General features: G+C 48.6%; 1 protein-coding gene across 11 annotated transcripts in view; it reads left to right on the forward strand.

Annotated features, from left to right (window-relative positions):
- The window catches only part of LOC127486052 (uncharacterized), a 227,872-nt gene that overhangs the window by 193,404 nt on the left and 17,077 nt on the right, over positions 1-17,391 (forward strand). For 7 of the 11 annotated variants that reach the window (XR_011384511.1, XR_011384505.1, XR_011384507.1 and 4 more), the window contains 2 exons: positions 10,933-11,042; positions 14,058-14,286. Coding sequence is in view for 2 of the 11 variants with exons in the window: in XM_070064308.1 (XP_069920409.1) it covers positions 9,068-9,147; positions 10,933-11,042; positions 14,058-14,286 (419 nt within the window). In the remaining 9 variants the exon portion in view is untranslated. Of the gene's footprint in view, positions 1-2,619; positions 2,921-8,606; positions 9,148-10,932; positions 11,043-12,616; positions 12,760-14,057; positions 14,287-17,391 lie in introns of those variants that run through there. The other 4 variants (XM_070064308.1, XM_070064309.1, XR_011384513.1 and 1 more) reach the window with 3 other exon arrangements.

Below are 17,391 nucleotides of genomic sequence, written 5' to 3' on the forward strand. Positions count from 1 at the left end.
TTGAGTTGAGAAAGACTTTACACACAGTACTTTTTAGCTGTGAGAAATATTTGGGATTCAGCTGTCAATGTGTCGCTTCAGAAACTCAAGCCCATGAATGGTAGATCACAGGTTGTTTTGCTAACAATGTGATGTTTCTGATACACTGGAGCCTGGCAGGGTAAGACAAGCATGTTGGCGGTCATGATAGTAAGATGAGGAGAGGAAACCTCTGTGCCATTGTATTTTTTTATTTGACAGAGTTAGACAGTGAGAGGAGGGAGAGAGAGAGAGAAAGGTCTTCCTTTCGTTGGTTCACCTCACAAATGGCTGCCACGGCCCGAGCTATTCTGGTCCAAAGCCAGGAGCCACGTGTTTCCTGCTGGTCTCCCATGTGGGTGCAGGGGCCCAAGCACTTGAGCCATCCTCCACTGTTTTCCCAGGCCACAGCAGAGAGCTGGACTGGAAGAGGAGCAACCGTGACTAGAACGTCACACCCATATGGGATGCCGGCACCGCAGGCAGAGGATTAACCAAGTCAGCCAAGGCGCCAGCCCCTGTGACATTCTATTTCACTGTCCTTCCTTGGATGGTGCAGGGTCCTCCTTAATGAAGTGGGTTTTCTGCCTCTGTGCTGAGAGCACTGTACACTTGACAGGGCCTTAGGGCAGGAGTCAGTCTCTCAGGGTATTGCCATCACTTTGACTCTCTCGACACACAGAAATTTATGCTGCCAAGATTGCCCAGGAAACTAATGTTAATTGTAACTATTATGTCCTGGCCAGCCAGGGAAATATGAAGATAATATTAAAAATCGAAGGACATCTTTTTCATACTGATGAAATAGGATTTGTTGTCTCCTTTATAAGTTAAGTAGAATCCAGCCCTCAAGATTGTCTCTCAATATAAAAAAAAAGTGTATATCAGCCATCTTATGAAAATTTTATAATTCAGTATTTTATCATCAAATTATAATTTATGTAAGTAGAAGTAAAGTAACTCCAAAGTTGATAGTGAGGTCCATGTAGCAGAATCTGGGGTTGAAGGTCATTCCATCATGGTTTTTATGCTTAGAAAGAAAAGAAATGACCTCTGTGTTGTTTATCTGCTTTTCCAATCCAGTTCTGTAACCTGTCCCTCACTGCCTGTTGAAAAAACCTGAATTCTAAATGAATCAGGCCCATCTCAGCTATTTCCTGAGCAAACTGAGGGTCACACATGGTGCCAGTTAATGGGGCTATGGGGAGATTGGGGTATCACACAGCAGTCCTGTCAAAAATATCTTAGTGTCCCTTTCTCTAGTTTAGCCTGGGTTATCTGTGGGTGAGAATACCAGTAGTAAAAATGCATAGGCTCTTGTCGCATAACAGGAAGATGGTAATGAATGCTGTTGTCTGTCATGGATGCCGCTCATCCTCCCAAAAATTGAGGACCAGAAAGGTCTAAAGATTCTCCTGCACAGTACTTGAGTGCCCCCTGTAGTATGGGGATAGACAAGTAAACAGTTGTACTGCCTGGGTAGCGCATGACTTAAAAAGAAATCACTGGGGGTCTGCTCAGAAAGTGAAATTTTACGTAATACTGCACATAGATGGAATGAAGTTTAATTCAGTGCAAGATACCTCAGCATTCAGCAACGGAGGCCCCTCCTGTTGTGATGGTTGTCCATGCCAAATAGGAAAAAGAACTACTTGATTTCATTGGTCTTACAGAACTAGGAGGACCTGAATGCATTTCAGCAAGTTGAAAAAACAGCTCTGCCTCCAGGGGCCTTCCAATAGAATTGGTTTCATTGTGAGTGCCATACAAGGTGGTAGAATAGAGGTAATAATATCCATGAGATGAACTGACTGAGAGCAGCACTACATAATTTTGAATCAACAAGGAGAGAAAATTTTTGCCTTGGTAGACATTGCACATTGAGCCCACAATCTGCAATCATCCTTTCACAGAATATATTCATTGTTACAGCTGCCTGTTACAACTGGCTAGCAGTGATGCCAAGGCAAGTATTCATTACAAAGCCAACTTAGTTTAGTAAGAATCTCAGTGGGTGACCCCACGATCATACACTACTTCTGTTTTTTATAAATAAATAGTGATTTTTGAGCAATTTTACCCATTGCTACATTTATTCTACCAATAACTGCTATCCTTTATCTTTGAGTGGTTAGACATACCCTATGGACAAATGGGTAGTTTGTAAGTCTTCAGAATGGTTCTGAAGGCATATATTGATAGGAGTCAATTGTATTACAGTGGTAGTAATTTGGTGTAGAGAGCTCCAGCTCTAGCGTTGCTCATGAATCTAGACACACAGGTGGAAATACACCTCACCAGGAGTTAGTATTGTCTTCTCAAAATCACCTGGTGATTCTAAACACTCAGCTTTGAACTGATTGATGTTGTATCTTTCCCTTTGAAATAAGCACGCAGCTTCTGCCGAGCCAGCTTCAGGCTATTGAATAACAGGAAAAAAACTGCCAAGTGTTGCCAGTTAAAATTTGCCTTTGGGTTTAGAAAGACTTACCTCCACAACCGGTCTGTGGCAGCCCTAAGCTGTGTAATGATGGGAAAATTACTTATCCTCTCTGAGCTTGTGTTTTTTTTTTTTAACCTTCTAACAAGAAGTGGCATATCTTAAAATTGTGATCAATGATTTATTAACAGTAAAGAAAAATAAAGACTCTTACAGGAGGCATCTAGCAGAGTCCCTATCACTCAAGAAATGGTACTATTTTTCAGTTACTATCTTGTCTGCTTTTGGTGGTTTGAAGGAAACAGGGCCAGTTATAATTTGCAGAATTGTTTCTGTTTATTCTTTGTCCAAAGTGCATGTCAAGGACCAAATTATTTGAGTCATTACCACTGCTTCCTAGGTTCTGCATTGGCAGGAAACTGGAATCTAGGGCAAAGATGGAAGTTGAGACCAAGTACTCAGGTATGGTACATGGGCAACCCAACCAACAATTTAACCTCTAGGCCAAATGTCTACCTCTGATTCCTAAATCTGTAGTTACCCTGTATCTTTTATTTTGGCTCCTTTTTCTTCTCTTCCTCCTCCTCTACCTTCTTTCTGTGGAGATAGGCACACTACTTCTGCATTTGCAAAATTACTTTCTTTTCTTATATCTAATGTAACATTATTTCAAAATGTGATGACTTAATAATATATTATTTTCTTACAGATTTATCTTTATTTATTTGGATGAGAGAGGTAGAGACAGAGAGAGAGAGGCCTTCCATCCATTGCTTAACTCCCCAAATGGCTGCAACAGCCAGAGCTGTGCTGATGCAAAATCAGGAGCTAGGAGCCTCTTCTGGGTCTCCCATGTGGGTGCAAGGGGCTCAAAGACTTGGGCCATCTTCTGCTTTCCCAGACCATAGCAGAGAGCTGGATTGGAAGTGGAGCTAGAACTGGCGCCCATATGGGATGCTGGCACTTCAGGGTAGGGCCTTAACCTGCTGTGCCACAGCACCGTCCTGAATAATATTCTTTTAAAAGGGTTATTTATTTATTTGCAAGGCAAAGCTACAGAGAGAGGGAAAGATAGACATTTTCTTTATTTTTTTAAGAAATGTTTGCATCCCTCATCAGGGCCACTTTTCTTTCTTTTGGATTTATTTGACAGTTACAGAGAAGCAGAGAGGGAGAGGGGAGGGGTGTAGAAAGGTCTTCTGGCTGCTGGTTCACTCCTCAAATGGCCTCAATGGTCAGAGCTGGGCATATCTGAAGCCAGGAGCCAAGATGTTCTTCTGGTTCTTACACACGGGTGCAGGGGTAGAAGTACCTGGGCCATTTTTTTACTGCTTTCCCAGACCACAGCAGAAAGCCGGATTGGAAGTGGGGTAGCCAGGGTACAAACTGGCACCTTGGGCACTTGCACTGCAGGTGGTGGCTTTACCCACTACCCCACAGCACTGGACCCCAGAGAGACATTTTATACCCTCTGGTTTATACCCCAAATGGTCACAAGAGCTCGAGCTGGGCCACTCTGAAGCCAGGAGCCTGTAACTTCATCCTGATCTTTACCATAGGTAGCAAGGTCCCAAGGACTTGGCTCATCTGCTGCTCTCCCAGGCACATTAGCAGGGAGCAGCTGGGACTTGAACTGATGCTTGTATGGGATGCCAGCCCTGCAGGTGGTAGCTTTACCTGAAATGCCATAATGTTGTCTCCAGGAATAGTTTGTTTTGCACTCTCATGTCTCAGTGGATTTAGTGAGCTTTCTGGACTCCGTTGATCAGTTCCTGTCTGTGACCCTTCAGGGGGTTATGATGATGTCAGTTGAGACTACTGGTGTTTGGGCTCACTCAGAAGACTGGTAGTTGACACTGTCTGTTAATGGGACACTAAGATTATAATGTGTTCTGCTTTCTTGTATTTGTTTAATTTTTCTTTTTGCAGATCTTGGAATCACTTATTTTTTAATTTTATTTAAGCTATACAAGTTTCATGTATTTCATATATACAGATTTAGGAACACAGTGATACTTGCTACCCTATCCTCCCTCCCACCCATGCTCTAACCCTTCTTCCTATTCCATTCCCACTCTTAATTTTTTAGCTTTTATTTAATTAATACAAATTTCATAGGTACAGCTTTAGGAATATAGTGGTTCTTCCCCCCCATAGCCACCCTCCCACCCCAACTCCTGTCCCACATCATACTCCTCCCATCCCATTCTTCATTAGGATTCATTTTTAATTATTTTTAGATAGAATACCAAGTCTATACTAAGTAAAGATTTCAACAGTTTGCACCCATACAGACACGAAGCACCCACACAGACACAAAACGTATAAAGTACTGTTTGAAGATAATTTGCAGCAGTGGGGTGGCTGGATCATAGGGTAGGTCTATAGAGGTATCTCCATACTGTCTTCCACAGTGGCTGCCCCTGTTTACATTCCCACCAACAGTGGACCAGAGTACCTTTTTCATCGCATGCTCGCCAGCCTCTGTTATTTGTTGATTTCTGTGTGAGTGCCATTCTGTGTGGAGTGACATGAAACCTCATTGTGGTTTTGATTTTCATTTCCCTAATGATTAGTGATCCCAAGTATTTTTTCAAGTGTGTGTTGGCCATTTTATTATTATTATTTAAAAGGCAGAGTGACAGAGAAAGAGGGGGAGACAAAGAGACATAGTGGGAAAAGAGATCTTTCTCTGGTTCACTAACAGAATGGCTGTAATCCCTGATGGAGTCAGGAGCCTGGAACTCTATCCAAGTTTATAATGTGAGTGGTAGCACTTAAGTATTTGGACCATGTTCAGCTCATTTCCCAGGTGCACCTTACTGGTCAAGAATATATTATGGGCATTTTGTTAGTTAAACAACTCCGTTTACATAAAACTAGGCAAAAAATGAAAGAAAAAAGAGAAAAATAGAGGAAGGCAGAAAATAAAATCGACTCCAGCAATCTATGAACGAAAATTCTGCAAATGGACTTGAGTGTTTATTTGAACCAACAAATTATTTTAAAAATTGAAATAGTCAAGAACATGTAACTATGGAATAGTTATTTAGAAATTAGTGTTAATTTAGTTATATGTTAGCAATGATAATAATGTAATAATATAGTCCTATAGCTGTTAACAAGGTGAAGTCAATGAAAAATGCAGCTAAATTTAGTATTTTCTCTTACTAAGGAAATAAATATTCAGAACTGTTTCCTTGTGGCGTCATTTACCTTAATCTTTTATCTGTAAGATTTAAAAGGATTGAAGTTCAATTACTTGGAGTGATTCATAGTTTGCATTATGTTCTTCCTAATGCTTCACATCATGAAGCACACAGTATTAGCTCGTCTCTTGTACCATTGGGGAGCTATGATACAATAATGTTCCTCAACAAAAGAAAACCATAAAATCTCAGTTTCATACAACAATAAGCATTAATATTCATGGATCTGTGCTTCAGCAAATCTACATCAGGAGGTTGGGTATATTACCAGACCCGAATGGCCAGTGGGACCTCTACCTGAAATATCTCACATGCATCCTGGGTCATCAAGCTATCCTTCTCCAGTAGAATGGAAAAAGAATGGGGTGATAAGTGGCCACCTTCCCAGGTTTCAAAGCCTAGCCTTGGACTGGCATAGTATTTCCACAAATATGCCATTATCCAAAGCAAGTCACAAGTCCAAGCCAAGCAAACCTGTACCACTTTCAGGAATGAGTGGAAAACTGATGCAGCTGATGTTAGCCTCATTATTCTAGTGAATGTTCTCTATGGATGAATGTTAACTAAAATTGCATATCTTTATTTTTAACTTTTTTGAAGGTTGTAAAATGCCAGGACACGTATTTGGCAGTGCCGTTGAATAGGTACTTGGGATTCCTACAACCTTACAACCTGTATCCTTGTGTCTGGGTTCAAGTCCTGCCTCTGCTCCAGATTCCAACTTTCTACTGATGCACACCTTTGGAGGCAGAAGATGATGGCTGGTTCAAGTTTGTGGGTTCCTGCCATCCATGTGGGAGACCCAGTCTGAACTGTGGGCTCCTGGATTCATCCTGATTCAGCCCTGCCCTTGGATGGTGTAGCTATTTGAGGAATGAACCAGCCAATGGAATATCTGTTTGTCTCTCTGTCACTCTGCTTTTCAAAAAAATTAAACAGGTAAATAAAAAAAAAAAAAAAAGAATATATTATGGGGCCAACTAGAGTTCAGAAGATATTGGGGGCAGGCGCTGTGATGTACAGGTATAGCTGCCACCTGGAGTACCAGCATCCCATATGGGCACAGGTTTGAGTCCTGGCTGCTCCACTTCTGATCCAGCCCTCTGCTATGGCCTGGGAAGGCAGCAGAAGATGGCCAAAGTGCTTGAGCCTCTGCCCTAGCGTGGGAGACCTGGAGGAAGCTCCTGGTTCTTGGCTTTGGATCAGCGCAGCTCCTACCATTGCAGCCATCTGGGGAGTGAACCAGTGGATAGGGGACCCGCCCCCCTCACTCTTTCTCTGCCTTTCAAAAAAATAAAGACTTTTACAAATGATATTACAGAATGCTGGGTGAATGTGCAGAGGGTGTAACATCTTTTATATTGGGTGCAACGTTGTTTTCCAGTTTTGGAATTGTTGCCAAGAAGAAGTAGAATATGCCAAATACATGATTTCCTGGTGTGTATTACCCCTAGGGTAGACATATGCTGTCAATGTAGCCAAACACAGACAGCTGCCCTCAGCTGGAAAGAAGCTGCTAAGTTGTCATTTCTGGCAGTGACTTCAGCAGTTGTAAGGTCACTGAGCTTTCACAGGCAGCAGTGCCTGCACTGGTACGATAGTGACACCAAAAGCCTGCATCAGTGACAGTGGGAGCCTTCGGTAAGCAAATCAGAAAGATCAAGATCTGGGGACAAGTTGTAGTTTAGAATCTCAGCCACACAGAGGACTCTATTTGTGTCTTGCTCCTGGTTGTGCTTCACTATCTTCTTCAGGGGTTCTTTTGTATGCTGCCTATGATCCTTCAATGCACTTTTCAAAAATTTCTTGAATCAAGGTTTAATTCTCATTTTTTATGTCTTAGAATTCTAATTCACACAAAATAAATTATTTTAATGTTGTTTTTATGAGGCAATAAATCTTGGTCTAATGCTAAACTATATACCATGATCATATCAGGAAATCTGTAGTCAGAAACAAATAATTGCATCATTCTAACATTTTGGATATTGGTATTATTATATTATTCTCAAACATATGATATTTCAGCTTTACTGCTGCTTTTTGTTGAGGCTTTTGAAAATAAATACCACATTCCATAAATGTTTATTGTAGTATATGCATGGCTTAGCCCTTAGAGTGCTTATATTCCACTACAGAAATAAATTTGAAAGACAAAGATAAGATATGCAATATATGTATATAACTTAATTTCAACCTTTTCTCATTTTGCCTTCAAAATCTTTTTTGGTTAAAATATTTTGAAAGAAGTCAGAAAATATTCTAGGGAGTGCAACTGCTGAGTAAGGCTTTCAAAAGGCTGAGTCATCTCACCTGAGCTGCCAGGAGTCAGAAAGCAGAATATTCATGATAGTCGTGATTCCAGGAGCAAGAAGTGAAGGCAACTCCTCATAAACGGCATTACCAAAAGCAGTAGGTTAAAATAAGTGAAGTAAAGGAATCGCTCCAGAAAAAACTAACCCATCAAATTTTCTCAGACTATCAAAGGTGTTAAAATAAGTATCACATAGCAGAGTACTGGTAGCAATGCCACATTGCAATGTTAACTCTTGTACAGATATTTAAAGGAAGATTACCAAAAACATGAAAAAAAAAAATCTGAAAGCACAGCTAAATGAAAAACCAGAAGGGGAAAAGCTGTTATCATATGATCCCCTAAAACAGACATCAGACCGGCAGTGAATCTTCATCGTGTTTGATATAATTGTAGAGCAGTGAATTTTTCTCTCCTTATACTCTACTCTCTACATTGCTCATGTCTCAGTTAATTGGCTCGATTCTCTGTACAGAATACTTTATATCAGAGGAATGTGTGTGTGTGTGTGTGTGTGTGTACAAGTGCACTCTGAAGAGCAAAGGAGACCATAAATAGTTGAGAACAAAGTACTATCTAAATCAAAATGCAAATGTCACTCCTGTCTCTCCCTTTGTATTTTCAGCAGCAGAGTTGTTTGCCAAAGAGTGACTATCAAGGCCTTCACTAATGTTCTAAGGAGGGCACAATGTTCCACTCCCAAAACAATGTAACCCAGTGGTTTTCAGCAAGGAAACTGCTAAATTTCCCAAAGGAATTCCTTACTGTTAGTAAGACTTCTGAAAATTAACTAGTGAGAATAAATGCCACGAAATCTAACATTAGTATTCTGAACTGAATTTGCTTATGCCAGACCTCTAAACAATAAATTGTGTTCTGCTGTGTTGCTATGCCCGTTCATGAGGCAAGCCATTTTAAAGTAAAGCATCTTGGAGATTCCAAAAGAGCAGAATGGGGAAGGGGTGTACTGCTTTAGGCTAGGGGAAAACAGCAAAAAAAAAAAAAGTGGATGAAGTATATTCTTAGGGGAGACTTGGAGAGCAAACTACAGGAAGTGCTGAGGAAGGAAGAAGGATACCGTGGATCATGGTGGAAGGCCCACGTGGACGCAAAGCAGCAAGCACAGACACAGCACATGACCCCAGGAGCTGCATCAGCTTTGGAGAGTGAGTGAGATCAGAGTGCAGAAACCTGTGACACTGGTGATCTAGCTGGAGGGAGAGCCCTGGTCGACTGCGCTGTCTGTGAATGCAGCCTGGAGTCCTGAGTGCAACAGGGCACCCACTTACCCAGTGGGACAAAGGGGCACATTTCCCTCTCCCCGTTTCCCCACAAACAGGTGGCTGAGAGAGGGCAGGTGGAATTATAGGTGTAAGTAGCAGCTGAGCAGGTCTCGGGCATGTGCCCAGCAGCTGCAGTTCAGCTGGAGGATGGTGGGGAGAAGGTGCCATTGTGAAACAAGGAGGGGCTTTGGCGAGTGACTCTTGGTGCACGTGTGGGATCCAGGGATATTGCCAGAGAGCAAAGTCCCTGTTCCCCACTGACCTTGAGTCTGGCTGGGAGGATTGATGGGGGCTGTGTACCCAGGTAAAACTGTGAGGTACTCCCAGGCACTCAACATATCAGAGGCTCAGGGGCTCAAAACCCAAGGTGGAGCAGCCACAGAGAGCTGGTTCTGGGAACATGGCTCTCTCTCCGTGGATGGGTGGAGCAGATCTTCTGCATGCCATGGCTCAGAGAGCTTCCCCCAGGTATCCCAGTTGGATTCAGAGGCCCAAAGACATGGGCCATCTTCTCTGCTTTCCCACGTGGGAGATGTGAATGAAGCTCCTGGTTGCTGAGTTCAGTCTAGCTCAACCATGGCATCCAGGATTCTCCTGGTAAACTTCTCTTTGGGGGAGGGTGTGTGGCACAGCGATGACACCACCTGTTGGGATGCTCCCATCCCATAACAGAGGGCCTGAGTTCAAGTCCCAGCTCTACTTGCAGTTCCAGTTTCCTGTAATACCCACCCTGGGAGACAACAGGTAGTGGCTGAAGTTGTTGGGTCCTTGCCACTCACATGGACCCAGGTTGAATGCCTGGGTCCTGGCTTCTGCCTGGCCCAGCCATGGATGTTGTGCATACTTGGAGGGCTAAACAAGGATGGACGTTCTCCCCATCTGGCCCTTTCTCTTTTGTGTGTCCCTGCCTTTCCAATCAATAAAAAAATTGGGGGCCAGTGTTGTAGCATAGTAGGTTCAGTCACCGTTTGTAATGGCAGCGTCCCATATGGGCACTGGTTTGTATGCAGGCTGTTCCACTTCTGATCAGGATTCTCCCGAATATCCTGGGGAAAGCAGTGGCAGATGGAACAAGTGCTTGGGGCCCTGCCACCTTCACGGGAGACCGGGAAGTCTCGACTCCTGACTCCTGACTCCCGGCTTTGGCCTGGTCCCATAGTGGTTCATGCAACCACCTGGGGAGTAAACCAGTTGGATGGAAGATCTCTCTATGTCACAGTCTCTGTATCTTGGGCTTTCAAATAAATACCTAATCATAAAAAAAATAAAAAATTGTTTGGCACACTGGTCTTCCCCTGTCCCAAAGGGCGTCCAACCTCAGGCCAGCAGGACTGCTGCTTTCCTGCATTCTGTCCTGTGAAGTTTGCTCTTTTTACTGGCGAGGACTTGAGCATGGGTTTCTTGCTCTCCCCTCAGCACCATGTCCAGGAAACCAAACTGCTGGTTTTGACAGACACCTTTACCCACCCTGGTAGCACCACAAGCTCAGGGTGGGGAGGAAAGGGACACAGCTCCAGGCCAGCACACCACCTTCTCCCACTCTTCTTTCCTGGGCAGTCAGCAATTCTCCATCAATCAGTGCTGTCTGTTTTGTGGTTGGTTGGTTTGGGGGTTTTTTGGTGGATTCCCAGAGGCCTTAAAAGTTGTTGGTTTTGTCATGTTTTATAGCTGTCGGACATATTGCTGGGGAAAGCCAGACATGAGCCTCCTTCAGCACCGGACACAGCCTAGGATCCTGCTGGGCTCAGGACCTCCCCTCCCATCTCTAGTCCCACGAGGTGAGTCGGCCCTCTTCAGTGAAGCTCTCCACTCAAAACCAGGCCTCCCTCAGCTGGCAAGGGGAGGTGCCAAAGATTGTATGTATGCCTGTGGGGGTCCCAACACTGTCTCAGGCAGTAGTACCCAGTGTGGTGTGCACGTGAACTAGCAGATGGAACACCACCTTCCATCCCTAGGGTGTGCAAACTCTTACACTCACTGACACTTCACAAGGGAAGTGTCTTTTTGGAGCTTCTGCTCAGCTAAGCTGCCACGTTGGAGCACTATTTCAAGTCTCAGCTGCTCCACTTCCCATCCAGTCTTCTGCTTATGTGCCTAGGAATACAGCAGATCCAGGCCCAAGTACTTTGGCCCTACCACCCATTTAGGAGAGTAGTAGGAGTTCCCTGCTCCAGGTTCCATCCTGGCCCCTACCTGACTGTTGGGGTCCTGTGGGAAGTGAACCAGAGGAAGGAAGACCTCTCTGTCACCACCTCTTTTGCTCATTTCTGTTTCCAATGCATAAATCTTTGTGGAAAAATTACACACCACATGGTAGTTTTCAGATCAATGTGGAACCTTTATTTATAAACACAGGCAATGAGTTGGATCTGGTTCCAGGGATTCAAACCCTTGCCATTTCACAAGGGAGGGAAGGCCAGGTTGGGTTGAGAAATACCCAACACTCTCCCCACGTACCCATGGTGCAGCATGAATGCTACAGAGAGCCCCCCATTGCCCCCCCAGTCTCCTCTTCCACTGCTCTCCCCATTGTCCTGGATCCAGTGCCCCATTCCATGCCTGCCACCACCATCACCCCGTGTTCCCCTTCTCCCTCCCAATTCCACAAGAAGCCCATGCTCAGCCTCCCTCGGCCCACCCTCAGCCCACCCTCACCCTCCCTCGGCCCACCCTCGCCCACCCTCGCCCTCCCTCGGCCCACCCTCGCCCTCCCTCGCCCTCCCTCGGCCCACCCTCGCCCACCCTGGCCCACCCTCGCCCTCCCTCGGCCCACCCTGGCCCACCCTCGCCCTCCCTCGGCCCACCCTCGACCACCCTCGCCCTCCCTCGCCCTCCCTCGGCCCACCCTCGCCCTCCCTCGGCCCTCCCTCTGCCCATCCTTGGCCCACCCTCGCCCTCCCTCGGCCCACCCTCGCCCTCCCTCGCCCTCCCTCGGCCCACCCTCGCCCACCCTCGCCCTCCCTCGGCCCACCCTCGACCACCCTCGCCCTCCCTTGGCACTCCCTCGGCCCACCCTCGCCCCACCCTCGCCCTCCCTCGGCCCTCCCTCGGCCCTCCCTCGCCCACCCTCGCCCACCCTCGCCTTCCCTCGGCCCACCCTCGGCCCTCCCTGGCCCTACCTCGGCCCACCCTCGCCCACCCTCGCCCTCCCTCGGCCCACCCTCGACCCACCCTTGCCCTCCCTTGGCCCACCCTCGCCCTCCCTCGCCCTCCCTCGCCCTCCCTCGGCCCACCCTGGCCCACCCCTGAACCACTCTGTTTGTCCCCATCCTCCATTACCCTGCCCGTGCCCATACCCCCATCCTGCCTTCTCCCTTCCCTCACCCATGTCCACCACTCCCTTGCTCCCCAGGCCCTCTCCCCACAGACCTGCTCTCCCTGCTCTGTCCCTGCCCTCGGCGCCTGTCCCTGTGCCACTGTGCTGGCAGCAAGGCCTAATAACTGCCACGGAGGATGACATCACAGAAGTCTGGCCTGTGCCAACATTCTGTGCAGGTGAGGTCATTGCCCTCAGTGGGACTGTGAGCCACGTGTGGAGCACACTCGCTCTTGTGCACTGGCCACTCTCTCCACATTGGTCCACTTCCCAGCCCATCACGGGGTGGCAGGTGTAGACGGGCTCTTACAGGGCTCATAACCAATGGAACCTAGTTTTAAACTAACCCCAGAGCAGGGATGAGTAAGTGTACAGCATTCCTTCAAATCAATCACAACAGAGCTGCCCCTTCTCTGCTCGCAGGTCTTCCTCAGGCTGGGTAAGAGGTCAGTGCTGTGGGCTTTACCCTCAATTGACAGTCACCAGAAAACGACAAATTGAACATACCACAGTGGGACAAGGACACTGGCAGATGAACCTTGCCCAAATCTTTTATGTTATCTAAGATCTTAGCTAAGGACAGTATGATGTTTCAGTTGCCAAGGTATTCTAAACTCTACTTCCCTATTTTCATACACATGAGTAGACCCATGATGCATTTAATTAGACCCATGATGCAGTGTGTGTAAACTGCTTGGGCAATCTTTGGGCCCAGCAGTGAGAGCACCAGGATGAGACCTGGGGTTTCCATCCAGGCTCCACTCTGGTTTCCAGCTTCATCCTGGGGCTCCAGCAACTTCAGACACCTAGGAGGAGCGTGCGCTCTCGCTCCCTCCTTCTTAAATAAATAAAGAAAAAATTCTTAGAAAATGAAATCTTCAAATTATAGAGTCTAGGCAGATTGAACATCAATGCTGGCCCCGGCTCCACACTGGCCCAATGCCAAGGGAAGGGCCTAGAACAATTGGAGCAGTGGGCAGTGGAGCAAACTGCCCATAGACAGGCACCTGCCCAAGAGTCACCGTGCCCGGCCACTAGAGTACCTTCAGCTGCCAGGCCACACCCCCCACCCTCTTGGAACCATTTCTCCCTCCCCACCCCAAGGGGTCCCACCCAGGTCTCTGCCCCTCAGTGACTTTGGGGGAGGGGCTCATATACACGGACCCAGTGCCAAGAGGGACAGCAGGTTCTGCCACCCACACCCACCCGTTGAAACCTCCAGAGTCAGCAACTGGGACTGTGTTGTGGTGTGGGAAGCTGCCTTCCAGGATCTGGGCTGCTGGGGGTCCCTGGTGCATCTGTCAGCGAGGCCAGGCCCTCCTGGGGAGCTTCCACAACCACAGTGGGGGAAGGGGCACAGTTAGAGGGAGACAGAAGCCACAGAAGCTGACACTGTGCCCCAACCCCTGTAGCCTCTGTATCCCTGCCCCACCTGCCCTGGCCTGGCTGGCCCCTGCAAAACCTGGTTTCTCCCCAGGAATGTTTGTTCCCGTTCTCTGCTGGGGGAGTTTTTTCATGGCGGGGCCTCATCCTCGACGAAGCTGTGGGACTCAGAGCCAGGCTCTGTGTGGCCCGACGATCCTGCTGACCCCGGCCTCCTGCAGACCATGGGCCGCCATACCCCTGGCCGCATTTCCAGCTTTTCAAGTGGGAAGAAACCACCCCGCGTCCCAGGACTTGCACTTCTGTGGGCCATCCTCAGCAAGGTCAGTGAAGTGTCTACAGCCGCCTGGACCATTTCTATGAAGAACGCTGGTTGAAGCCTTGGCTGAGGGGGTCCAGGGGTGTGGAGTTGGGGGTGAGAACCCTGCAGGGAGAGAGGTGGTCACTGGTGTCCAGGAGCCAGCTAAGGTAGCCATGGGCCTCCCTAACCTGTCCTCGCCCACAGTGTTTCACGGTTGGTTTGGCATTTGTGGCCTCAGATCACGGGCTCCTTCGCTGATAGGTATGTACCCTGCAAGCATGTGGGCCCCACCCTTAGGAACCTGCTGGGCGCTAGAGGCTGGGAGCTGCCAGAGGACAGGCGATGGCCTCAGGAGCTGGTAGACACTGGGGGCAGCTGCTGAGCGTGGGTGCCCTGAAGTACGCTTAAAGGAAGAGGAGCCCAGGTCCCTCCTATTCCCTATGGAGTTTTGAATGCGGCTTCTGGAACACTGTCCCCTCTGGAGCTCCTGAGTTTGTTTTACATGCAGCCAGTTGTAGCCTGGCTCTGAGCTCTGCAGTCACACATATGCAGCGCACACACACACTCAGTCCAGAAGTGAACTCGGAATGGGCTGTGCCCGGATGCATACTTCAGCCCACAGGCCCTTCCTGCACATGCTTCAACTGGCATGGGCTGGGGGGTGTGTGGGACAGACCCCCTCAGTGAGCCTGCGCAGCAGGCGGGTCGCTGGCCCTAGTGGAGGGGTGCTGAGGAGGGGGCAGTGGGCTCGGGGGTCCATGGTCTCCACTCAGAAATGCACCCTGAGAAGGGACCCAGCAAAGCGCAAAGGACACCAGCACCTGTTGTGGACACAGGTGACTGCAGATGTCCAAAAGGGCCCAGGTTAAGGGGCTGCCTCCCCCCGCCAATCTCCTTCTGATGCTCACCTTGGAGAGGACGCAGGGCCATGCTGGTACCGGCACTGGAGAACCCAGGACCCTAAGTCTCCACCCACACCCCATGGCTGCTTTCATCCTGGTGAGTGTCGGAGACCCTGAAGGGCCAGGCCATGGTCCCAGGCAGAGGCCTGTCCTCAGTGCGCTGGCCCTGGCCTCTTGTTCCCTCTCTCTGGATGTGTTTGTGTCTTGCACTGGAGGAGAAGCAGCCATGCAGGTCCTGAGCAAGAGTCAGAGCTGGCCTGGTCAGGGAGTCTTCCTCCTGGCCCAGACCCACCTGGGACCAGGAACGTTCTCAGTGCCAAGGGGTTCCACACATTCCTACAAAAACCAATGTGAAACCCAGTCCTCGCAGCTGCCCCTTAGGGCCCCAGGACTCCATGTCCTGAAGGCAGGGAGGGGCAGAGCACATTGCTGCCCCTGGACTCTGCTCAGAGCCCCAGCGTCAGAGTTGTGCCCACCCTGGTGGCTCCTGGGTGCAGTTACTGCTTCTGTTTTCCCTGTGGACCACAGCAGGCAGGCCACCCCCTTCCTGGAGTAAGATCACCTGTGTGGACCGTGACGGTGATGTTAGTGTGTGTGTATGTGTGTGTTCTGTGTGCATGTAGGTTCACATGTGTATGTGTACTGTGCAAGTGTGTGGTGTGCACATGCATAGTTAATGGCTTCACCCTGGCCTGGCTCTTGTTGCTGTAGCCATTTGGGGAATGAACCAGCAGGTGGAAGATCTCTCTCTCTCTGCAAATCTGCATCTTAAATAAAAAATATCTTAAAACCCTAAAACCCCACCATCTTCAGCACTGGGGACGCCTTCAGAGCTCTAGGAGCTCAGGCACTTGATGTTTGGTGGAATCAGGGACAGCGAGGTGGCACAGCTGGGCCTACAGCCAACACTGGCATGGCCTTCGGGTGCCAGCTTGAGTCCCAGCTGTTCCCAGCTCCTGTCTTGGGTGCTTGTGAGCCGGGAGAGAGGCTGTGGAGTGGTGCAGGTGCTTGGTATTCCTGGCTGCCCCAGGCCTGTCCATGTCTGGACCTCCCCTCGCTCCTCATCAGCACCAGTAATGCTGTGTCCTTGGTCCCTGGCATCTCTAGGGCCTCTCAGGTGATTCTGGGTCCTTAACATGGGGTCTGAAGCTGCTCTTACCGTTGGCTTCCACATGGCTGCTGTCTGTTGCTTTTGTGGCCACCATGGCTTAGCCATGGCCACATTCCCTGAAGAGTGGTTTAGGGGTGGGGATTTTGCATCCTCTGACCCCTGCCTTCCCAGGTGTGTTCACGGGGCAGCCAGGACTAGAACAAGTGCCTATGATGATGCCACTCCACCCACCACAGCCAGCACTGATCCCTCACCTCACCTTCCCAACCTGTGTTCAGCTCAGTGGACAGGAGAGGGCGAACAGTGTGGGCCTCTCTGGTCAGGTGGCCAATGACAGGAGGAGGTGTCGAGCCAGGCCTGCTTTGTGTCTAGCTCTAGTTTTCAGGATGGTAGCTCCCACTGGTGGGCACCTGACCAGCCACCTCCTAGTGGTCTCCAGGGATTGCCTGTTGGGGGATGTGGGAAGGGAGTTCTGGCCCCCATGGCAGCATCTGCCACCCACCCTGTCATTTGCAGCTCTGTGGGAAATGGGTGAGGGCGCCCCTCTTCTGAGCATGACCCAGAAGGGAGCTGTAGAGACAGAGGTGCAGGCTGAGTGGTGGAGTTAGGCATGGCTGGCGGGTTTATAAATGAAGACCTGGGGTCCTCATGGACCTAGATTGAGACCAGGACCTCCCCCAGGCCCTGCCTTCCAGTGGGAGTCTGCAGCCCAGCCTGCACACACCATGCTACCCTCCCCTGTCCCCCACCTGTCTTCCCCTCCCCTCTCCACCTGCCCCTTCCACAGGTGCTTCAGGTGCCTCAGGCGCACTGGCCCCAAAGGCCATTCTCTCAGGTTCCTCCAGCCCCCAGGGCGTCGTCTTCCTACAGTTTTCCATAGCAGCTGCACTAATTTACATATTTAACAGCAGTGTGTTAAGTGTTCCCCTTTTCCCACTTCCACCTTATCATTGTGACTCTGTCCTTTGGAGCTTAACCATTTTGAAAGGGTTAGCTCATATCATTGTGGTTTGGATGGCATTTCCATGATGGCTTGTGATATGATATTGAGCATTTTTTTCATGGAATTGTTGGCCATTTGTATTTCTTTGTTTAATTTTTTTTTTGACAGAGT

This window comes from Oryctolagus cuniculus, chromosome 19 (genome assembly GCF_964237555.1).
Source record: "Oryctolagus cuniculus chromosome 19, mOryCun1.1, whole genome shotgun sequence".
NCBI lineage: Eukaryota > Metazoa > Chordata > Mammalia > Lagomorpha > Leporidae > Oryctolagus > Oryctolagus cuniculus.